Source organism: Eschscholzia californica, unplaced genomic scaffold, assembly GCF_041429995.1.
Source record: "Eschscholzia californica isolate CP2 unplaced genomic scaffold, dmEscCali1.0.p SCAF_4, whole genome shotgun sequence".
Lineage (NCBI taxonomy): Eukaryota > Viridiplantae > Streptophyta > Magnoliopsida > Ranunculales > Papaveraceae > Eschscholzia > Eschscholzia californica.
The window spans coordinates 4,133,181-4,156,432 of NW_028238461.1; the positions used below are offsets into that span (position 1 = coordinate 4,133,181).

General features: G+C 37.4%; 5 protein-coding genes across 7 annotated transcripts; 3 read left to right on the forward strand and 2 right to left on the reverse strand.

The window, feature by feature from the left end:
• Positions 1-21: 21 nt before the first annotated feature.
• LOC147541737 (UvrABC system C protein) lies at positions 22-2,175 on the forward strand. The gene is made up of 5 exons (XM_086634968.1): positions 22-190; positions 410-525; positions 1,545-1,606; positions 1,726-1,784; positions 1,881-2,175. Exons 2-5 carry the CDS (start codon positions 449-451, stop codon positions 1,893-1,895), a joined length of 213 nt encoding a protein of 70 aa, XP_086491094.1. The 5' UTR covers positions 22-190; positions 410-448; the 3' UTR covers positions 1,896-2,175.
• A 590-nt stretch (positions 2,176-2,765) lies between these two features.
• HCC1 (electron transport SCO1/SenC family protein) lies at positions 2,766-6,677 on the forward strand. The gene is made up of 7 exons (XM_086634969.1): positions 2,766-3,410; positions 3,524-3,721; positions 3,812-3,902; positions 4,291-4,503; positions 5,329-5,418; positions 5,549-5,681; positions 6,334-6,677. The coding sequence occupies exons 1-7, from the start codon at positions 3,246-3,248 to the stop codon at positions 6,446-6,448; spliced, it is 1,005 nt and encodes a 334-aa protein (XP_086491095.1). The 5' UTR covers positions 2,766-3,245; the 3' UTR covers positions 6,449-6,677.
• A 2,355-nt stretch (positions 6,678-9,032) lies between these two features.
• On the reverse strand, positions 9,033-12,291 carry LOC147541739 (uncharacterized). Its single transcript, XM_086636494.1, has 4 exons — positions 12,164-12,291; positions 11,188-11,301; positions 9,419-10,603; positions 9,033-9,289 (listed from the first exon to the last, which is right to left on the reverse strand). The coding sequence occupies exons 1-3, from the start codon at positions 12,176-12,178 to the stop codon at positions 10,469-10,471; spliced, it is 264 nt and encodes an 87-aa protein (XP_086492620.1). The 5' UTR covers positions 12,179-12,291; the 3' UTR covers positions 9,033-9,289; positions 9,419-10,468.
• A 3,416-nt stretch (positions 12,292-15,707) lies between these two features.
• Positions 15,708-18,156, forward strand: LOC147541740 (trihelix transcription factor ENAP2-like). 2 transcript variants are annotated; one of them, XM_086636938.1, is made up of 2 exons: positions 15,708-16,903; positions 17,823-18,156. In XM_086636938.1, exons 1-2 carry the CDS (start codon positions 16,075-16,077, stop codon positions 17,834-17,836), a joined length of 843 nt encoding a protein of 280 aa, XP_086493064.1. In that variant the 5' UTR covers positions 15,708-16,074; the 3' UTR covers positions 17,837-18,156. The 2 variants fall into 2 exon arrangements, with proteins under 2 accessions (XP_086493064.1, XP_086493063.1); XM_086636937.1 differs by having other exon boundaries at positions 15,769-16,903; positions 17,828-18,156.
• A 202-nt stretch (positions 18,157-18,358) lies between these two features.
• LOC147541741 (uncharacterized) lies at positions 18,359-22,797 on the reverse strand. 2 transcript variants are annotated; one of them, XM_086636934.1, is made up of 4 exons: positions 19,951-22,797; positions 19,755-19,858; positions 19,172-19,344; positions 18,359-19,070 (listed from the first exon to the last, which is right to left on the reverse strand). In XM_086636934.1, exon 1 carries the CDS (start codon positions 22,332-22,334, stop codon positions 20,148-20,150), a length of 2,187 nt encoding a protein of 728 aa, XP_086493060.1. In that variant the 5' UTR covers positions 22,335-22,797; the 3' UTR covers positions 18,359-19,070; positions 19,172-19,344; positions 19,755-19,858; positions 19,951-20,147. The 2 variants fall into 2 exon arrangements, with proteins under 2 accessions (XP_086493060.1, XP_086493061.1); XM_086636935.1 differs by having other exon boundaries at positions 19,161-19,344; positions 19,951-22,672.
• Positions 22,798-23,252: the final 455 nt, after the last annotated feature.

Sequence of the window (23,252 nt, forward strand, 5' to 3'; positions counted from 1 at the left end):
TTAACAATCCAAAGTCACCTCATCTAGGAATGGCGCCTCTAACGACCAATGCAAGTAGAATCACAGCCGTAGAATACTTGAAACCAGCAAAGAACGGACGGATATCGGTGTGTCTTTTCGTGTATAAAAAAGGGACCCATAGTGGTTGATACAGATTTCACGAGCCGGTGTAGTTTTCTTCTCCTCGGAGGTTATCTGTCGTTTTAGGGTTTATCGAAATAACAATTTCGATTTATTTTCCTTCTCGTTTTGAAGGTTTTTTTTTTTGATGAAATATCGTTTTGAAGTTATTAGGGTGAAAAATTTGAAACTTTTTCGTCAAGTTTCTACTGGGATATATTTTAGGGTTCAAGTATTCAGCTAGACCTTAAAAAAAATTTAAATTTAATTTCGTTTCTTAATCTTCCAGATTTTAATCATCTCAAAGGGATTGAAGGAGAATTTGATCATGGCAGGAGGAAATTTCATGCACAGAGTTCTTTCTTACGTCGTTAATGAGTTAGTTGTTAATGGTCTCGCGAACAGGTACTTTTAATTCCTATTGATTCTCTGTTTGTAGTTCTTTTGATTGTTGAGGAAACCCTAGAAATCAAAACATTTTTCTTTATCATTTGAAATTTATTGTGATTCAGCTTTGAATGGATTAGGAAATTGTTTATAAAGACAACAAATTGGTTCAATTCTATTTTGATCCATTGATTGATTGGTGTTCGTTTACTTGTTTTGATTCTGTTTGTTTCTCTTCGATTATTTCGTTTCCATTCGATTTGGTTATGTGATATGAAAATCATGAAGCTGTATTTTTTTTTCAATGGTTTAATATGACTTATATAAAGATCGGAATTGGTTGTAGTTTTGGTTTTGATTGATACAAGTTCCTTCATTTTTGTTATCGTTTTGGTGAATCTTCTGATACCCTAACTTGAAATTTTTGTGGGTTTTTAAGTATAAGGATCAATGGTTATGTTTTGTTTTACTGAGTACTTTTTGGCTCTACCATCCATTGACGATGTTCGGTTCCTAGTGGGTTTGTTGTTCGAGTGAGTTTCTTTATCTGGACGACGAGGTTTGGTTGTCTTGAATGTGACTTACTTCTCTCATAGTCCTAATGTCTTAGTTTTGCTTTCATATTTGTTCTATTATGTGAAGCTTGTCATGCCCCCTCCTTTGATTTTTGAGGAAATCACTTACATAGATGATAAGTCGATTGAAGACTAAAGTTCTTAGCTTAGTTTTAATTTGACTCCTTTTCCTCTTCATTCGGTCTCCTTAGATTCCAAATCTTTTGTTTGCATGAAAAACCTTCTTACCTAATCAATATGATTCATTCCACCATGTAGAAGGTCTGGTAGTCAAACATAAATTAGCAAAACTGTTAAATGTTTATGTGACTTAGTTCATTGTCACCAATTGTGTTGTAAATCTTATCACCATTTCTCATATTGTTGCCCGCAAACACCATTGTGTTTTTCATTTATCGGTGCAATGTTGCTACAATATTTTCACTAAGTTTTTCTTCTATATCTTCTTGTTTATTCTCTAAGCCCTGCTTTCCAACGGTTCGCTGTAAGGACATCCAGAAAAATAGAAGATGTTTCAGCTTTGGGTACGTTCTAACTTCATGCATACAGAGCCTGAAACGTTTATCGTCCATATGCTTTCCAATTCTCGCTAGTCTTTTTGCTAAGAATAAGAAAACTATGTATTTATACCTTGGTTTGTCAGCTGCAAAGAAGAGGCAAGAGTTAGCAGCAAAGGCGGAGGAAATGGCAAAGAATTTCGAGGTAATTTCTTCTCCCTCCTGTGAATTTACTTTCATCTCTGTCGCGTTTAACTCAACCTTCTATGGAGAATTTTGAGGTGATTTCTTGCTTCTGCAGTCTCACAAAAATTAGTAAAGTTGTTCCGGTGAAGTAGGGTGATGTTGCAGAGGCAGTATGTTCCGATGAATTTTTGAGGTATTCTGAAGATCTTTCCGATCAAAACCTTTTTAGCTGTAAAACAAGATCTTGAGGTCAACTTGCTCTTGGATTTGTGGATTGTGGTGGAACTTGTAAAATAAACGAAATGCTCCTTTAACTTCTCAAAATTAGTGGATTATTGTTATTTATTTTACACTTATTGTGGTAAAGATTTTATCCTCTATAATGGGATTTTGGTAATGTTCTTTCTTCATCTGTTCTTCCTTCTACGCAATACTTGTTTTGGGGCCGGCTCTTGGTTTGGGTTGAGATGGAAGATCGATACTCTGCTACTTTATCTGTTCAACCCATGTTTGTAAAGAGTTCATGAGACCTGAAATCTAATCGACACTAGTTAGAGATTTTATGAGTTTGGTGTTTCTGTGGAGATTGTCTAAAATGTGCTCCCAGTGCTGGCCAGAGAGCCTTAAAAACCTAGCAAAGGTAAAAAAAAAAATGAGTTTGCTTTTTCCAAGTCATGACTCCAGGTTTGGATATCGACCTGACAATAGGAAGTTTCGGAAAGCACCCAACTCCTTTTTGCTAGGAAGTGCTTCCCCCAACCTTTTGAGTTGTGGTCGACCTCCCCAATCTATCAGTGTCTCGCATAGTTCTAGGTTTAATTCGCTTACCCGGTGTTGTTATTTTCCAAATCTGAAACCTAGAAATTTTATTCATCAAAAAAAAAACCTAGAAATTAGAAGTGGGAGAAACACATAGAGCGGCTTCGAAACTCGTTTGTGGCTATGATTCCGTCTCAAAAGAGTTCTATAAACATTCACAAATACATTATTTCATGTTTGAAGGATTTAGGAGTAGCTGTTTTTAACGAAAAGACGTTAGTTCACAAACTGAAAATTGGTACATAGTTGATGTTGTGGAACCGATTTTTGTACCAAATATCAGATTGCTTGTGTCGTTTTTATGTCTAATTTTTATACATGCACAAGATTAAACGTAAACAAATTTTTTGGGTAGATCAAGTATTGTCTAGTCCGAATAGGTGATGGTCCTGATTAGTTCGACTCCACCGGGGTTACTCACGAACCCATGGTGTGTCATACTGGGATTCAGCTGCCCGCGGCACAGACATACGTTAGTGATGGTGCCTAGTGCCCGTTGTTTTCATGTCGTATAATTGAGACTACCACGTCAATTGGGGCAAAGATTTATCGAGAATAGGTTAGGGTTTATGTTAGGTTGCTTTTGTATCCCAAATTTCTCTTTATTAAAATTCTCCGGGAAGAGATCATCAGTTCACATTTCAAATCATTAGCAAGAGTAATGGCGTCTATCCTATCAAGGAATCAACGATGCATTCGTCGTTATCTCTTCACCTTCACCCAATACCATTTCAACCCAACAAATCCATCATCACCGCCTTCTAATCATTTCTTTTCCAGAGCTTCCGATGTTCTCCAATCTCGTCTCGATCTTCCATCTCAATCGGTCTGTATTCTCATCTCTTTTTCAATTTTTCCTCTGGTGTATTCAGTTTTGTTACTCCAATTTGGATTTAACCTAATTAGAAACCTAAAACTTTATGTTTGACTGATTTCCAGGTGATTTCTCTTAGTCGTGAGAGATGTGTTTTCAATTTATATAACAGATACCTATGTACTAGTCCTGAAAACCCTAAACCAAAGAGCCCTTTAGAGGTCGCAGCAGAGGGAGGTGAGAAGACAAGCGAATCATCATCATCATCGTCATCTTCATCACATGAATCTGACCAGAATGCTGGGAAATCTGTCCGTGGAGCGGTAATTTTCTCTTAGATCTTGATCTGATTTAATCCTTAGTTTCTGAGGAGAAATGAAAGATTTTCTGATTCATTTCCCTTATTTTTGCAGCCAGTTTCATGGTTGAGCTTTTTCTTGCTGGTCTTAACTGGAGCAGGAGTTCTTTATTACTACGACAACGAAAAGAAACGTCATATTGAAGGTAGATTACGACGGTGAGTAGGAATTAGTTAAATCATTATAAGATTTTGGATAGTCGAAGAGACATCTTAGGAACAAATTTTGATCACTACATCTTGCATTTATCGAATTCATCATTTTTAGGATGACTAAGTTAAATCAGCATAAGATATTTGACAGTCCAAGAGCAATCTTCGGAACCAAATTTCATTGTACCAGATTGTGTTTATCGAAAGTATAATTTCCGTCACTCTTTTTAGTTTTTAGTTCGTTATTTCTATAGTCTAATTCCCATATAAGGGGTTCTCAAATTTTCTCCAAACAACATACCTGAATGTATCTAACGTTTGTTATACGGTGTTTCTATTGATCGGTTTTTCTCTTTTATGTGTTTTTGTACTCTGTTGCAGAGTTACATACTGCCTCCACGGCTGTGAAAGAGGGACCATCCGTAGGAAAAGCATCTCTTGGTGGCCCATTCAAACTTGTTAATCACGATGGCAAACCGGTGACAGAGAAAGATTTCTTGGGGAAATGGACTGTTATTTATTTCGGTTTTACTCATTGTCCTGATATCTGTCCAGATGAACTAATGAAACTGGCCGCTGCGATAGACAAGATAAGTAAGTCATACATTTTGTATAAACTTATAAAGAACATAACCTAGATAACTGTTATTTTTAGACACATGACTGTATGGTGAAAAGGCAAACGAAGTAGGGAAATTTGGCCAAAACTCCCTAAAAACTTTGGCATTTGGTTAAAAAGGAATGGACAATTTTTTATGGGCTTCAGCTCCCTGTGGCATTTTTGTAAATTATCTAATATAGGGAAAAGACAAAACTGACCTTATTGCAAACTAGTTTGCAAACCAGTTTGCAAACCAATTTGCAAAGCAGTGCAAACTAGTTTGCAAGGCAAACCAGTTTGCAAATCAGTTTGCAAAGCTTTGCAAGGCAAACCAGATTGCAAACCAGTTTGCAAATCAGTTTGCAAATCAGTTTGCAAAGCTCTGCAAGGCAAACTAGATTGCAAACCAATCTGCAGAGTAGTGCAAACCAGTTTGCAAATCAGTTTGCAAACTAGTTTGCAAAGCTTCGCAAAACCAAACCCTAACAAAATAAGTAACTAAGAAGTAAGATTATATAAAATGTGAGGATTTTTGGAAAATCTGAGGGTGTTTCTAAAATTTTCCTTTATACAAAGGTCAATTCAGGTATACAAAATTAAGGGATTTTTAGAATTGTCCTTCAAACCTATTTCCAAACTTTTCATGGTGCCTAGAAGGAAAAAAAGATAACTTGTCTTTTTGACAAAAAAAAACAAAAAATTGGGTCTCCAGCCCAATTTCGTGAACGAAGTATAACACTTGGCTCACCATGTTACTTTTAGACACATGCATGGGATTTTAAAGTAGTCTAAAGTTTTGCGGTTTATCTCTATTGTAGAGAAGAAGGCGGGGTTTGAAATTGTACCAGTTTTTATATCGGTTGATCCTGAGAGAGATACTGTGGAGCAAGTCCATGATTACGTGAAAGGTATCTCCCAAAATTGAGCAAATTAGTTACCTTTTCTACTTTCACTCTTTCATTGTATTGCAGCTTCCATGAAGTGCTATTCCATGAATGATGATACTTCATAGGGTACCTTACTTTTGTGTGTTTGCAGAATTTCATCCAAATTTAATTGGTTTAACTGGTACTCCGGAGGAGATAAAGAAAGTTGCTCGTGCTTTCCGAGTTTATTACATGAAGACAGAAGAAGAAGGATCTGACTACCTTGTAGATCACTCCATTGTCATGTACGTATTATCTCTTTGTTTATTGTAGAGTTGAAATATTTGAAGTTGTTCAAGTTTTGTTATCTTCACCCTCGCCTCAAGATTATGAACCTGTTTGTACTCTGCATACAACTTATGGAGATGATTCTGTATTTTATTGGATCAACCATATGCAAGGAATTAAGTTTCGAAGTATTTCATCCAAGATGAGCGAGAACCTGTTTGTACTCTGCATACAACTTATGAAGATGATTCTGTATTTTATTGGATCAACCATGAAAATTCCTTGACCATATGTACTTTCTTTTGTTATTAAATAGTGTCTCGTGTAACAGTATGTTGAAAATTTTCATGTTGCGAAACTTAGATAGCTTTGATTGAACCTTCGTCGAGTATTTTTCTTAAATATCTTACAAGAAAGGAAGTCCTTCCCCGAAGTCGTGATTCTTGTGAACGTCGTGTAAGATCCTTCTACTAGGAAACATCTAACAAAAGCGTATTACGACCCACAACTTGTGAGGGTACAACTCTGCACATAGACACCACTATTTATGAGTCTTGTCTTATCTTTCATTCTTACATTTATTTCCCTTGGAAGCATGACTTCTTGTACTTTTCAAGAGTAGCTCTTATAGCAATGTAATCTCACAATGTTTACCCATATTTACTACAGGTACCTCATGGATCCAACCATGCAATTTGTGAAGTTTTTTGGGAAAAACAACGATGTGGATCAACTAAGTGACGGCATAATCAAAGAGATCAAGCAACGTAATCGATGGCAGTAAGCATTATACGACATTAAGCCAGTATATGGTTACTTTTTGCCATTTTCCATTTTGATTATCTGAAACTCCTGATACATTTCTGCGTGACAGCAGAATATCTTTCTTCCTTGGGTTTTCTTTAAGAGATAATAACTTGCAATTCATGTTTTAAAAGCAAGAGGTTTTGAAGTTCAAATCAAATATTAGCAAATAACAGATTGCCATTTTTATGAAGAATTTCGTTTTATTACATCGGATTTATGTGAAATCATGGGCTTGAATGGAGATGGTGCTATCATATGAACTACAACCAGGTGTGGCAAAGTTACTCTTTTACTGTCTGAGTTTTCGAGATCCAGTCATTCTGCTTTACTTATTCTGGAAGAAAAATTTGTCTAAACTAGGGATTTGATCCGGCTATGAAATCGCAAGGTGAACTTTGTACACACACTTTGCCTGTTCACACACACACGCACCCACCTTCCCCTATTTTTAATATTGACGCATATCATTCACACCACCTTCCCCAATTTTAGCTGGCTACACTGGCGACTCTTCATTAAGGTTGAGTTAGAGAGTTGGAGAGATTGGGTTGTTAAAGAAATGCATGGAGTGTTAGAGTGACAGGACCCTAACACTCCGAACCTTCTCCAACCAAAATCACCGTGTGCAGTCATCTTACTAGACTAGAGATCTCACTGTTCATCGAGGAAGCAAAATTAAGTTTCACACGGGTCAAGAGTCCCATCAGCAGGAGCCATCGTGACATGGCTAACTTACTGTCGTAGGTCATCTCATAAATAACAAATGGGGGAGTCGTACTAGTCGTTATTGAAAGCCAGACACACGAAACTACCAGCTTAACCTCACACAACACAAGCAGGCTATAAACCAAAGCTGAAGGAATTTCATTGGTGAAAGATGTTCAGAAAGGAGCAATTTTCTGCGAAGTGGTGTGAATAAGAGAAAACTCTGGTTCATTAATAAATTGATGAAGTGAAAAGCAATTGTGTCTGACTAACAACAATGCATGTAAGAAATTAGGTGGGCAACTAGAAAATTAAAAGCCTATTTTTTAGAATTCCAATTTGATCGGGTCTCAAAACATATTTGGAAGAAAAAATCTACAATGTCGAGTAAATTTAGTTTCAATATCTACTTTTTTCTTTCACCACCACTGGACTCTTGACTCTCTCTCTCTCCCCTTTGTCGCATCCGTCTCAACACTCTCTCGTAAAGGGAGGGGACAACACTTTAGGGAGGGGACAACACTTTATATTGCAGTCACATCTATCTGAATTCTGGCTATTGAGTTTTTCCATTTGTGGGTTTTTTTTTCACCACGGGAGGGAAAACGAGGATGAAGTTTGTGTCGTTTCTGGATTGGGGTAAGCTTTTGGAAATTTGCTTGACAATGGATTTTCCACAAGTACGGGTGAATGGTTGCTAGAACTTAGAAGTGACACTTCAACATTAAAAACACTACTTCATCGCCAGATTGCCTTCTCCCTCGGCGCCACTTTCTCCCTATTTTCTTCAGTGGGGGTTCAAACTTAGAAACGCTGCTTTATTGCAAGGTTAGAACTGTCGTTCTTGGCTAGATCAGTTGAGGAACTCGTAAAAGGCAGTATGGCCACTCAAACTGAGAGGGTTAGCTAAAGATGAAGAGGACAATACATCGTTGCACAACAAGCATGATAAAATGTGAACATAAAACTTCTCATGCTCCTCAAAAACAACCAATTCTTCCTTGTCTAGACAGTTATCACCTTCTAATACAATGCAGCTGACCTAGACTATCATATAAAAGAAACCGTACCAAAACTCTTAAGACTATCTATACTCAAAAATTAGAATTCAAACTCAGATCTCTAAGTGGCCAGATCCAAACTGTTAAGGCTATATTCAAGAATAAAATGCTGTTACCAGCAATTGCATTCTAAAATAATGGTTGGTACACAGAAACAAACTGGGAATCATACCCAGAGAGGAAAAGGATTCTCATCTACCTACATGAAATGGAGAATCCGTCGATAAAAAATCCTACCAACAAACACAACAACTACCAACCCTAATCCATACCAAGCAAGAAACATAGTAATGTATCATGATGAATTGTACTAAGGTCTTAAAGAGTCTTCCATTTCCTAATCAACACTTCCATTTCCTTGTAGAGCTAGGTTACCTGATTACTGTCTGGGAGGTCTGGTTGTTGTAAAGCTGAGGTTGGAGAGACTTTTCATCACCCGTTCAACAAGCAGTCTCACGATCAGCATGACAATAAGGAAATGTGGCTAACAACAGATCATGGTCCGTTGCAAAGCTAAGGTCGGAACAACATAGTAAGGTATCATGATGACTAGGTATTACTATATTCCATTTCCCACCAGTGAAACGTGGCTAACGGTGGGGTATGTTAGACCATAGGTAAACAAGTAAACCTAATAGAGAATACAAACTAAAATCTAATCCTTGAAGATTTTACACAAAAATGAAAAAACCAGAACAAACAGATATAATTACTACCACCCAAACTAAAACAAAATATAAGCAGGATCAAGACATATAACTAAGAGTAGAGATATAATAAGAAAAAACTCAATTCTTTTTCTAAACTCATAAACTACTCATATTCATTAGGAATTAAACCCTGTGTTCATGACAACCTTACCAACAAAAAACCCCTAAATAATATGTCTGGATTATGAAATAACTAAAACACTTAAAGAACATTAAAAGACGAAACTAAATCTGAAAGCATTTCAAACCCTAGATGAGAAACCCATCCAGCTTCTTCTACTTAGATCTCTGTCTCATCTTTCGACGCTTCCTCTTCAATCTCCTCATACGCTTCTTCTTCCACTGTAAAAACAATCATACATCAAGAATCGGATCAAAACAAATCACTCAAATCGAATATAGACCCAAGTACAAAGAAGATAAAAGATGACGATTATAGATAAATAATTAGGGTCTCTCAGTGCTTATTACCTTGGCTCTCATGGTGACGACGCCTTGGTAAAAACTCTTCTTCTTTGCTTTCTCTTTCAAAACCCTAACGATCTAGGGTTTCAGTGGAAATGACATAGACGAGAGTTTGCTGCAATTTATACTACTACCTGAGTTGGTGATCACGTTTATGTCACGTGACTTATGATATGAACCGGGTTCGACTTTGGAACCAATTCCACATCCATCTGGTCAGGATCATTACCTCCTCCGTTGAAACCGGTTATTTCCTGTTCTCGATGCTTAATTTTAGCTAGTCAATTCCCCCAATAAATTTGAAGGGTTTGACAATTCATTAGTGACATCCTAATCCTAATGGATGATTAATTTTCTATTTTTTGGAGTAGTTCATGGACAAAATTTAGGGATCATAAAATAAGAAGGAATATCTCTGAGTTTTGGATATGCATTTAAACTTATAACTTTTCTCTGTCCTTAAGTCCAAGTTCATAAGATTCGAATTACTGTAGCAAAACGTATTTTCTTTCTCACGTGTGTTGGCTTGATCGATTGAGTCCAGTTGAACCGATCGACCGAACCAAACAGAATGAGTCTTAACTGAATCAGTTGGCCATTTGACAGGCTTGACTTGGGCCAACAGAAGCCAGCAACTGAATCTTGAAGCTGAACTAAAAAATCAAATAGGATCAAACATTTTGATCTATAGTAGAACTTTCTTATTTCTTCAAAGCCAAGTAAAACGAAGACAAAAGTCCCATCACTGAGCTCCTTTTTATGTACAGATATAAATAGATTGACAGTATCTCCTCCTATTCATACCAGTTAGTTTTGGACCAGCTACCACTCTAGCGATACTGTTTTAGCTAGTAATTTTCTGCCTAGTACCCCTTTAATGAAGATCTCAAAATTGTCAAAGAAAAGAAGCAAAAGTTCCACACAAATCCACCATGATTTAACCCTGATTTAAAGTGTATGAGTTATATGACTCGTCAATGTCTTAGAATATATATGCTACAGAGATATTTTCCCCTTACGCTAAAAGAAGGTAAAAACATCGTCGATGCTCACAAACTAAAGACCCAAGGAGCTGTCCATTCTGTCTCTTGTCCCACCGGAGGAGGAGCTGGATGGTTCGCCTACTGCAACAGGAGAGACTGTAGCTTGAGCTGGTACTTTCTTCAAAGAAGTTGGCATGCCCGAAATCTCCTGAGGAAATATACCATCAAACAATAAACATATAAGAAAATGTGAAGACATTATACATATATATATATATATATATATATATATATATATATATATATATATATATATATATATGCAACTCTCATCGAGTTGGTTTTTTGTTCATCCATTTGTAAGTTCTGGCTGAGCAAAACCTCCAATAGCCCACTCATGGGGATGTGTTAAAGTTCGAAATTAAATAGTGCAGACCTTGTCATTATGTTCTTGCTCAATGACTTCAAGAGCTGAGAACAATATCACACCCAATTCCACCTCTTCTGCATAGAGGGCTTGAAGCCTCAAGGCCTCATGGGTATTGCATCTAATCCCGAATCGAATAGATAAACGTTCCAGAACTGAGTAATAAGCCCAAAGGTATCATGTTGTCTTATATATCATCTATGCCATTTGGGCAGGATTGAAGCCAATGGTGGTTAGATGGGTCGAGACTCAAGTGGATGGACCTCTGTGGTGCCTAAGGCCTCACGGCTTATGTGGCAGAAAATTAATATTCCGAAGAACCCAAGAGGATTACTAAAGATGTGAGTTTGAAGATACCAAATTACCTTCATCAAATGCAACCTTAGATCATGAGGCTGAACTCGTTCCCCTATGCACACCATAGCGAACTGTGAATACTGAAATAGAACATCTGCAGCAGCTTGCTTTTTCTCTTCAATCTGATAACATTTTCAATGCTTGTGAGTCGTGAGTAAAGTAGTAGACAATAAAGAAAGAACAAATAAAAAGGCAAGATCACATGACACGACTATAAGCAAAATATCGGTTGAAAAGATCTCAGACAAGATTTGACACCCCACATTGTTTTAGATGAAACCCAAATTCTATCTTCACTATATGTGACAATTGCCAATGTTATCTTCAAGTCCGAAAGCAACCTATGCCTTATAGTAAAGTAAGATATATATGCAGAAAAAAAGGAGAAAAACGTGAATTGATTAGGAAATCATTCTACTTGCAAATAATAGCCCTTTGGACCATAAAATTTCACTCCAAGGTCAACTCCAAAAGGGAAAAAAAAATTAACAATGAAAGTAAAGGAACTAAGAACTAAGACAAGAAAATACGTGTATCTAACACCGATAGGGCGATAGCCGTATAGATAGTCATACTACATAGTGTGAAACAAATTCATGATAGCGAGATTGAATGTAAAGAAATATAATGAAAAGATGAGGTCTTAATCTTATAAGAAAATCAAACTTCACCCATCTAGTTTGTAAAGTAAATCTTTTGGGGGGTTCAAAATAATTGCATACATAAGCTTTAGTTTGATAATGGAACCAACTTGCTTCTTAAAAAATCCATATAAAGCTGGTAAAATCTATGAATTAGGGCATATGAAAATAAACCCTCAGAAGAACATAGCATACAGTAAAAGAAAATTAACTTCAATTGATACTTTTCTGTATTATCAGATCATGAAACCCTAGTAATGGGGGATTTGATTTCGAGCTGAAATAAAGGTGAAATTGAAGATAACATGATCCAAACAAAAGGAAGTTGAAGGCAAAAACTTACCTCGTAATCTTCCATGATCTTTAACTCAAAACTGCTTCTTCCCTTCGCTCTTGTTGTGCTCTCTCTCTCTCTCTCTTTAAAAAAGTACTAGTAGTATTTGAATGCTCTCTCATCCTTGAACCAAGTGTGAGAAAGAAAGAAGGGGGCTCATTCCAATTTGGCACCCAACTTGTGACCAACTGGAAACCTGACCCCCACATTTGCGTCAGCATTTTAAAATGATCCCTAAAAGACCATATTTCAATTAGTCATTATTAAGGGTTGAAATTTTATAAATGGAATGAATCCACAATAGGCTATGAAACCCTGACAACCTCTACTAGTGGGAGGTCGGTTAGGGTTAAAGAGACATCTAATAAATCTAAGACCGAGAGGTTTTTTGCTAAGCGAAGGTGAATTAACTACGATAATAAGAGAGACATTTTTATAAAGATTAAATAAATCTACACGAATGACTCAACATACGTATGCAATATCCACTTTTTAACGTGTTTGACAGTATTTTGGGCACCTACAAGGTGCAGGTTATGTCTCTTCTAATCATTTTGTAACACACTCAGGTAACTAAACTTGCATAACGTGTTGTCTAAAACTTTGTGAACACTGCAAACATAGATTATAAATAGTGGGATTATAAGATAAACCATTCCCATTAGGGACGTAGTACATGTTGTATAAGATATCTATGTATCACAAGCCCAACTTTTAGTTGTTTGACAAGACAAGAAAACTAAGGTTGGTTAGAGCAATCTTTTTCATGACGTAATCTGATAACTAAATCTTGCGTAATGTGTTTGAAGTAACTAATTACACCATATGCGCACATGTTATATCAATCAATAACTTGATCCGAAAATCTTGGTCCACCTCAGACTGAGAGTTGATGTGGTCGAACATCGTTTTCCTCTAACATTTTTGGCGCGACGAATAGTGATGATGTCGACTCTTGACGTATTTTCGTTTTTATAATATAGCCCTAAAATTACTAAATAACTAGAGGTCAATGTCTAAATAAACCTAAATATTTTGTCAAGGGTATTTTGTCAATCACTTAACTGATATTTAACGAAAAAAGTAAGAATTAGAATCGACGCCATCGACATTTCCATTTTGGAAGTGCAGTCTTAATATCCCTAAATAATTAGAGCATCTCCAATGCAACACTCAATCTTAGAAACTCTATGTGCCACTTATGAATTTTAGAGTTTTTTCTTAAAAGTTATGGATCTCTAAGATGACGTGTCGAGGGTGGAATAGAGATATCTCAAGATGACACTCTATTTCGAAAGTGTCCTCTTGGGATATCTCTATTCCACCCTCGACGCGTCATCTTAGAGATATCTCTATTTCGAAAGTGTCCTCTTGGGATATCTCTATTCCACCCTCGACGCGTCATCTTAGAGATATCTCTATTTCTAAAGTGTCCTCTTGAGATATCTCTAATTGTCCAACTCATCAATATTTGATTTTCAACCAATAGTAATAGAGTCTTCTATATTTTCTAAACTATTATTTATTTACAAAAATAACTATGCTACATAAGTAGTTAAGATAAGGGAAATTTGGTCAAAACTCCCTAAAAAGGATTTATCAACTTTTTATAGGCTTTAACTCCCTATGGAATTTTTGTAAATAATCTAATATAGGGAAAAGACGAAACTGGCCTTATTGCAAACCAGATTGCAAACCAGTTTGTAAAGCTTTGCAAGACAAATCAAATTGCAAAGTAGTGCAAACTAGTTTGCAAAGCTCTGCAAACCAAATTGCAAAGTGTTTGCAAAGTCATTGCAAAGCAAACCAGGTTGCAAAGCAAACCAGATTGCAAAGCAATGCAAACCAGTTTGCAAAGCTCTGTAAACCAGTTTGCAAAGCTCTGTAAACTAGATTGCAAAGCAGTGCAAACTAGTTTGCAAAGCTTCGCAAGCTAAGATTCTAAGGGCAATTTCGACATTAGAAATGGGAGTGCTTTTAGAATTGTCCTTCAAGCCTATTTCCAAACTATATATGGGGCCTGTAGTGGCCAAAAATCGTACTAGGCCCACTTCGCCTAAACATCGCCTAGGCCCAGCCTACTTCGAATAAATATCACTTGGGTCTGGCCCACTCGCCTACTAGTTGGACACTCTCCAACGTGGAATTCAACCCACTAAAGGTCCAAACGGTTCTAAGCCCTTGTGAACGTCCATCTAGATGAACAATAACCATTAAAAGTAACAATACTCCAAGCACCCCTTGGTCGCCCTCAACCGAGCATGTCGTTTACCGAGTCAACCTCAACTCCGGAGACCTCGCCACGTATTCATTTGACGAAGTCCCTCTAAAACCCCACATCACCTTAAGTACCGTTAGGCGATCTCAGGCTACGAAGAGTCTAAAGTCGAGGCGGCATAATCGTACGGTCAAATTGCTCTAGACGACAGATCGACGACTAGAATGAGTCTCCCTTAGGGTTCAAAGTCACCCTCAACCCCAAGTATTTCGGACCTGATAGACTCCACGAGTCCATCATCCGCCTATAAATAGAATGAGATTCAGACTGCAAAGGCATCAGATACCGACTAGAAAACCACAGAACACTCTTCTCTCTCTCATTATTAGTATCTTCTTATCAGTGCTCTAGACGACGATAATCGACATTCGAATTCTAGAAGACTTGAAGGGTAATCTTCTAGGGGATCACTCTAGACGACGATATTATATCTTCAAGCTCCATCACTCTCAAAGTCCTTCTAAAGTCCTTGTTACATCCCACTTCTCCCTTATCCAGAATCTCCGATCGAGACGACCTCTCGACCTGCTCCAGGAGATCAATCCGACCAACTATCCCGTAGAGTCGAAGCTTCGACCACTCCACGAGTCTAGCCATCCTCCGACGATACAACACGGTGACACCCTCAGCATTCAATCGACTTATATTTATTTCACTTATAGTTTGCTGACTTGACCGTCGGAGTGCCATTGACAAGACACCATCCCGGTGTCCCCAAGACTTCACGGTTTCTGCTTGTTTTCGTCTGTCTACAGGTCCAACCGGAACTTCGTCCGTCTCGAGGTCTAGAGCCCAAGTTGTCGGTGGCCCACCAATCGACGATCTATTAATTGTGTGATTTTCTACCGTCCACACTAAAAGGACAAAAAAATAACTTGTCTTTTTAACAAAAAAAAAACATGAAATTGGGCCTCCTGTTAAGATAATTTTAGAGTTTTATATTGGAGACAAAAAAAAAGTTTAGGACCTCTATTTTCGCCATCTAAGAGTGAGAATTTCAATTAGAACTTGACACATGTGAGAGAAACCCTTGTGAAACCCTTGTTTCTCTCTCCACGTGACTAAACATGTGAGATGAGAGAAAAACTCTTATTTTTCTCACATGCGGTTCAAATGGTAGTTCCTAGAGGCGGGTTGTATAGCTATGTTGTAAGATAAATAGAATTTTTTTTTGAGTTTTGGGTTGGAGATGGTGTTAGGGTCAATGTTCAAATAACCCAAATAACCCAAATGGAAAGGTCAATGGTGCGTATGAATATCATGTGTGTTTGGGTGTTGGGTGGGAATAATAATTTTAGTGGGTATAAAGTTGCCCTAAAAACCATGAGACTTTATTGTTTGGTAGAGACGATCAAATCGCACCGGTCTATTATTCTATTGTCGAGGAAAAAGCCAAACGTAAGTGCTAGTGACGTTATCGTCGATCAACAAAATTCAAACAGACTCAAAAAATGCACGGCCGACGGCACTTTCTCTCTCTTCCCACCTACCTCTCTCTCTCTCTCTTTCTCTCTCCCTCTCCTGGTGGGGACGGAATCCGATCCTTATCCTCTTTACCTTTCTCATCTCTCCTCTCCTTCTCTCTCTCCTCCATCTCCGGCGGATCTGAGAATCATCATCGTCTCTTCCTCTACATCTCATCATGAAGGAGGATCCGCCTGAAGATCAGAATACACAGATCATTCTCCGACCACATCATCACCCTCAACCTCCTTACAACGGCCGTGAAGATTGCTGGAGTGAACCAGCTACCGGAACCCTAATTGAGGCTTGGGGAAACCGTTATCTTCAACTCAACCGTGGTAACCTCCGTCAGAAAGACTGGAAAGAAGTTGCCGACGCCGTTAATAATCGCGAAGACGATATTAAACATCGTAAAACTTATATTCAGTGCAAGAATCGGATCGATACAGTGAAGAAGAAGTATAAGATCGAAAAATCAAAACCAGGTCCGTCGAATTGGCCGTTTTTTAACCGTCTTGATCATCTCATCGGAACTGCCACTGTATCTAACAAGAAATTCGTTCCTACTTCATCTTTGCATAAAGGTTCCGGTGTTACTCTCACTGCTAGGCCTTTAAGGGAGAAAATAAACCCTAATTTTAGTGCTGGTTTATTTTCCGGTGGTTCATCGTCCAAGTGGAGATCGAACTCTGATGGATCTACTGAGATCTCAGATGATGACGACGATGAAGAAGATGACGATGGTATGGAGTTTGGTGGTGGTAAGAAGTATAAGGTGAATGAGGATTCAAGTGATCAAGCGGCGTTTAGGGAATTAGCTAGGGCAATTATGAAGTTTGGTGAGATTTATGAGAGAATTGAGAGTTCAAAACAACAACAAATGATGGAATTGGAAAGGCAGAAAATGGAGTTAACTAAAGATCTTGAGTTTCAGAGGATGCAGATGTTTATGGATACTCAAATTGAACTGGAAAAGAGGAAAAACCCTAAAAATGCATCTACCACTGGTAAGCATTAAAAATGATTCATCCTTTTTTTAGGTTTCATTATGAGATATTGGTTCCTGCTGATCTACCACTTGCATTTTTATACTAAAAGTTCTAACTTTTACATATTAAAAATGCTAAATACTAAAAGTTATAGATATGCTACTTAATTGGGGAACTTCACTCATTGTGTTATATTAAAACTTATTTAGTAGTGAATGCACAGTTTTGGTAGTGTTGAAATAGTTGCAGCAGATATAAGTTGGGATCGTTCGTGGGTTGGGGGAGCCATGTCTATTAGGGTTAATGCCGAGATCATTGTAGGTTAGCGGAAGTGAAGAGGTAGCAATCTAGGTATAGGTTGAAGTAAGTTAGGTTGTAGTTAGTTCAATTTGCTTGATAAATATGTGGTTTATGTGTTTTCGATCCCTTTAAGAGGTAGCAATCTTACTTTCAAGTGTCTTTATTATAAGCTCACATGAGTTCCCAGATGGGGGTAATATCTTGAATACATAATCGTAGTGAGACTAAGAACATATGCTATTCAAATTCACGATACTGTTAGATTCCTTACCAATTTGCTTCCGTGGGGACTAAGTAATTGATCCTTATACATATGGGCGATAGTATCTTGAATACATATTGTTAGCTTCGATGTATCGCCTCATTGCCTATTGATTCAGTATTTTATTCCGTCCATGACTGTAAACTATGTCGATGAAATGGTATAATTGGAACTCTAAAATCATATGTGGAATGAGAGACTGATAGTGCAGTTCCTCTCTCATTGGACAATAACTATATACTATATCAACAATACTATTGCCGAACTTTCTAATTTGAAACACTGGCATAGCTCCCAAGGATGGAGCCAAACGTCGAAAATTTCACTTTGGTCTGTCTGATGGATGTACTTTAACCTTGAATGCACCTTTGACAGGAAAGAAGTTATAGCAAGAGATTACTTAAAGACTGGTCATCTCGAAAGGGAAGGAGGAGCATCCAGATAACCTCCTGAAGAGCTCTTTTATGTGGTCAACTTGGAACTTCCAGAGATGATTTTCTGTCTATTATTTTAAGGGGTAAAAACGATTAAGATAGTATAGTATGTTTGTTTATATAATTTGTTAACAGTATTTGTAAATCGTAAAAACTGGGATCTTATTAGATGTTTGATTCTGCTAAGGACAGCTTCAATCTTTTCTTAGTATTTATATTTTTAGAATGTAACCTGACGTCGGTAAACTAAGTGTTCAATAGAAATCTGTTGTTAACTTGCACTAGTATACGTCTGTTTTCGTAATTGTTTTTTTCTCCAGAAATGTTTCAAAGATTTGGTTGTGGAGGAGAAGGAAACTCCGGCTATCTGTATATTTGACCAAGTCATGTACCATCATACTTCACTCCATGTATAAACTTTGAATCGGCACCTAGTCTTATACCTTCACATTTCTACCAATAATATGCAACAAATTGTGTTCTTCAAGGATAAGTATAGTTTATATAATAAATTTGTTCAACACATACACGTATGAGTCTTATAAAATTCTATTACCACTTCGAACTATGTAGAATTTGGGTCTTACAAACCCTATAGTGTTGCTTATATCTGTAAGAAAAGGGTCTTACAAACACTCTAGTGTTGCTTAATATCTGCAAGAAATGGGTTGAATTTGGGTCCCTGGTCGTCGTTTCTTACACAAGGACTTGGAAAATCCGGGATCCTCGTCTACACAAACAAATTGTTGATAAAATTCCAAAAATGGCATTCTCTTTGGGAAATACCCTATCTTTTTTCTCCTTGTCATTTGGGAAATACCCTTCAAAGGGTTTGAAATTCACAGACTCCAAATGCTGAAGAACGGAATGAATGATGATCACCATACGCTCCGCTCCGGATTCATCATCGTTTACCCATTTCTCTATAATACTAATGCCCATCCTTCACTTTTGATGCCTTGCAATTGCAAAGTTGTATGTCCACCAAGCTGTTTCTATTGCAGCATCAGAGTCTGCTACCATAATTGATACAGCTTCATCCTCAGTTCTGATTGATTTGGTTCGTACATTTTTATGAACACCATGAGTGACAGCTGTATCCATTTCCAAATCAGAATCTGCTACCATGGTCTCATCGGTGGAGCAGGAAGATGAGACGAGTACTGGAAAGAGGGATATATTGGAATCTCTGTATGAGGGAAATTAACTCTTCAATCATTCACGGAGTAGTTTCCATTAAGTAAATAAGATATTATAAGAACTAAAAGAAGACGCATACAGAAGATTGACCTCCAAACTAGTAGCGAAACTGCTTCAGCTGCTGCAGGTTTTGGTTCTTATTCATTCTTAACATGATTGTTGCCAATCAAGAACTCAGAATCAAAAGCACTCGAGCCAGCTGAGCTTCTGGTTGCGACGTGATGTTTCTTCAAGAATGCTGCAGGAAAATCCAAGCCCAAAACCTAGAAGAAGATAATCAAGAAAACTGTATGAGCAAGGAAGTAACGTATACTGCAATATGTGTTTGCAGCTTTCACCGATGGCATGAACAAAAAAGGCATTATTTCCCTAGATGGTACAAATGTAAACTTGGCTTCTACGACAGAATTGGTGCTTGTGCATTCACAAATAATATACAATTAACAAATTTTGCCTTCTCAAAAAAATTCATAAACAAATAATAAAGTGTTTTTCTATTTTGTTCAGAATATTATTAGCATGGTCTATGACCCAAAAAACATATCCGTGTGGTCTCTTAAGTCAACAATTAACCAAATTTGTAACTTACAGCCTGGACTGAAGTAATGGCGAAAAGATTATTCTGGATACAAACTAAGCTGAAGAATAAAATGAGAATTCAAAATTCTTGTACCCGTTGAACTAGGGCAGAAGCCGGAGCCAAATCCATGACACAATCTCTAATCTTTCGCATTATAGATTGACCATGCTTCTGAAACTTCTCAGGAATAACTCCAACTGTGCAAATAGAGATACAGAACTCAAGTCGAAGGTCTCAACAGAGAAAATAAAATTAGGTTATGTGCAAGGATACGAAAGAGTTAACTCACGTTAGCCAGCCTGTATTGCTGATTGTATGAAAGTCAGATTTTTTCCCATGCTTTCCTCTCACCAACCAGCCAGATGGCTTACAAGCAAGTTCCAGCTGAGAATCACCAGAAACAACAGATTTACCTAGGTGGGTGGCTTTTCGCTCGATGGCCTGAGTTAAACAAAAAGGCTTACGCCTTCTCATTGTCTTATCTGCTTATTCTTTCTCTTCCATGCCCGCATCCAACCTCAATACTGAATCTGTAATTTTATCTGGCAATATATGCAGCTCGCGCATTTGGCGAAGCAATTGACGAGCTTTATCTAGACGACCAATTCTGCGGTAGCCAGCAATTAGAACGGTACAAGTCACCACATTAGGAGTTGCGTCTTTCTCCATGTGCGCAAACCAATACTCAGCTTCTTCCACTTGACTTAACTTACAATACCCATCAATCAAACAAGAATAAGTAACAACATCAGGTGTATGACCATTCTCTATCATTTCAGAGAATAGTCGGAAAGCCGCTTTCATATTTCTACTTTTACAACAGCCATCAATGATTGCTGTGTAAGCAATTTTATCAGGAATGCAACCCATTCTGCGCATTTTCTCGAACAACTTCCAAGCTTCACCTATGCTCCCATTGTTACATAGTCCAACAATCAGGCTTGTGTATGTGAACTCGTTGGGTTTAACCCCATTTCTAAACATTAAGTCTTTCAGTTTAAAAGCTTTCTTCCAAAGTGACTTTTTAACAAAACCATCTATTAGGGTACTATAAATGACTACATCAGGATGAAAACCCTCCTTCTGCATTAACCGGAACTGCTCCATGGCCTCCTCCATTTTACCTTCCTTGCTCAGTGCTTTAATAACAGAATTATAGGTAAACAGGTTAGGAATACCACCCTTGTCTGGAATTCCATCTATGAACGCATAGGCTTCGTCTATGCGTCCTTCCTTGCAATATGCATCAAATATAACAGAATAAGTAACAGTGTTTGGTAATGTTCCTTGCTCCAACATGATGTTATAAAACTCCAATGCTTTCTCTAGGCCTTCATGTTTGTAGCAACCATGTATTAAGGTGGTAAAATTGAAAACATCAGGAGCCAAATTATTTCTACTCATCTCTACAAAAAATTCTAGGGCCTGATTAAGATCCCCATGTTTACAATATCCATTCATTATAATGTTATATACAGTATGGTCAAGCTTAGAGCCAGAATCTCCAAGTTCCTTACAATAATCAATATCAGTCTTTTGTCCACTCTTACATTGACTATCTAAGAGTGGGCTATATGTTACTAGATTAGGTTTTATGCCACTGCTGATCATTTCCTGTAGTAAGCTATGACATTTCGGTATATCCCCTCTCTTGCAAAACCCATTAATCAAAATACTATAGCTACAAGCATTAGGTGATACCCCATCGCTCTTCATTTCTTCCAAAATCCTCATAGCTTCATATGACTCACGTTTACAACAAAGCCCCCACATAACAGCATTATAGGAGTAAACATTCAATGGTTGATTTCTACGTCTCAAATCCTGAAGGAACTTCGCAGCAAAGTCTACATCTCCTACTCTACAAAGTCCATGAATATATGTACCATATGTCACGATGGTCGGACTAATTCCCCGAATCACCATTTCACCGAGCATCTTCTTAGCTTGCAAAATTTCTTTTGATGGATCACCATGACCTTTTTTGCAGTAAAAACTCATTAGAATGGTGTAAGTATACACATTCGGCAGTGGTCCAGAGTTCTTCATTTCATCAAATATATTGTGAACAAGTTGTATTTTATTCTGTTTAACCAAAAATTTGATCAATAAATTGCAAGTGAGAATACTTGGTTCAAGACCAATAAGCTTAGCCTGGAAGAACACATCAACAGCATTCTCAAGCACGGAAGACCGAAGTAAAACACAAATAAGAATATCTAAAACAGAAGAAGCTGACCTTTCCATCCCATTTGACAGATTCAATAAGAAAGGGAGCAATTCCAATATGTCATACCTAACTTCATTATAATAGCATACAATTTCCCGAAGCAACGTATTCGCTTCGCGACCCATCCCAGCAGAGCAAAAGATATGAACATTAATCCCAAATGCATCAAGAGCATGAGTAAATCCATACTTTTCTACAGCTAGAGAAAAACTAATTCCCCGCGCAATGTTCCAATTCAAAGTATGAAATACCTTGATTACTAAAGGAAATAAAGTGGGTTTTCTAGTTATACTTAAAATCTCTCCCTGGCTTTGGGTTTTTGGAGTAAAATCAAATGAGGGTTCATTCAGTAATGAGGTAGCAGCACCATAATAAACCCTAAAGAAGCATCTTTTATAACGAAGAACTTGTTTCTGGAAGAAACTTAGTTGAAATGCAATCATAGATGAGAATTTCTCAATGATAAGTACCCAATTGATAAGAAGAATGTCATTTTTTAAGCTTCCATCTACCACATGTGTGCTCTTTGTTGAAGCTTCCTCTTTTGAATCGGTGCTCCATCATCTTCTCCTCAACAGAAAAATCTCTTTTTCTCCTCTCCTCTATCTTATTAACCCCCAAGCCGAAATTAAAACCCTAAATTCAATTTCAAGTTGATTGAATCATTGAAAATCAAAGTTTGAACTTCAACAAACTCCCACATTTACAACAGATTGATTGGAAATCAAAACCTTAAAACCCTAAATCCCAATTTGAAGGTTTTGGGATGGAGGTCAATATTGGAATGAAAAGTTAGGTTTAGGAGCTTTTAAAGGCGCCTGGCGCCCCCTTTATGTGTAAATAAAAGGCGCAAGCTTGGTGACCAGATGGAGTCGACTTCGCCTGTAAACGGTAACTTATTTGATCGGATATAGGTAGTAGATACTTTACATATATCAGCAAAGGCTTCATTGAGATCACTTAGTGATGAGACAATACTTTATCTTCATATTGTCCATGTGTTTGTGTGTTCTAACACATTAAGCAAGTTCCACATAATTTCAACCGTCCGAATGTTTACTGGATGAGAATTAAGTACATATCCCACATGTTTACGAAGGCTTTCAACGTCACCGAAGCAGAAGACTAAATCTCTTACCACTCCAACCAAGAACGGTTGGCATGTAAGTTGTAGTTGCTTAACATAATAATTCTTTTTTTCCCATGATTTCTTCCACAGACTAACAATACTGACATCTGTTTTTTTTCTCTTTTATTTCCTAATTTTTGTTAGAGCATACCTTGCCAAGATTAGGACTTTAGATATTTGGAATGGAGAATACTTGCACATGTTGAATGTGGGTTAGCCTGAATTTTCTATC

Excerpts from the sequence above, each read along its gene's own strand:
- LOC147541741 (XM_086636934.1), bottom strand. The coding sequence starts at position 22,334 with ATGATTGCATTTCAACTAAGTTTCTTCCAGAAACAAGTTCTTCGTTAT.
- LOC147541739 (XM_086636494.1), bottom strand. Across the intron at positions 10,604-11,187 it reads TAAGGTTGCATTTGATGAAG|GAGATTTCGGGCATGCCAAC; the intron begins GTAATTTGGTAT and ends ATATTTCCTCAG.
- LOC147541737 (XM_086634968.1), top strand. The coding sequence starts at position 449 with ATGGCAGGAGGAAATTTCATGCACAGAGTTCTTTCTTACGTCGTTAAT. Across the intron at positions 526-1,544 it reads GTTAATGGTCTCGCGAACAG|CCCTGCTTTCCAACGGTTCG; the intron begins GTACTTTTAATT and ends TTATTCTCTAAG. Across the intron at positions 1,607-1,725 it reads AGAAGATGTTTCAGCTTTGG|CTGCAAAGAAGAGGCAAGAG; the intron begins GTACGTTCTAAC and ends TTGGTTTGTCAG.
- LOC147541740 (XM_086636937.1), top strand. The coding sequence starts at position 16,075 with ATGAAGGAGGATCCGCCTGAAGATCAGAATACACAGATCATTCTCCGA. Across the intron at positions 16,904-17,827 it reads TAAAAATGCATCTACCACTG|AAGTTATAGCAAGAGATTAC; the intron begins GTAAGCATTAAA and ends TTGACAGGAAAG.
- HCC1 (XM_086634969.1), top strand. The coding sequence starts at position 3,246 with ATGGCGTCTATCCTATCAAGGAATCAACGATGCATTCGTCGTTATCTC. Across the intron at positions 3,411-3,523 it reads TCGATCTTCCATCTCAATCG|GTGATTTCTCTTAGTCGTGA; the intron begins GTCTGTATTCTC and ends ACTGATTTCCAG. Across the intron at positions 4,504-5,328 it reads CGCTGCGATAGACAAGATAA|AGAAGAAGGCGGGGTTTGAA; the intron begins GTAAGTCATACA and ends TCTCTATTGTAG.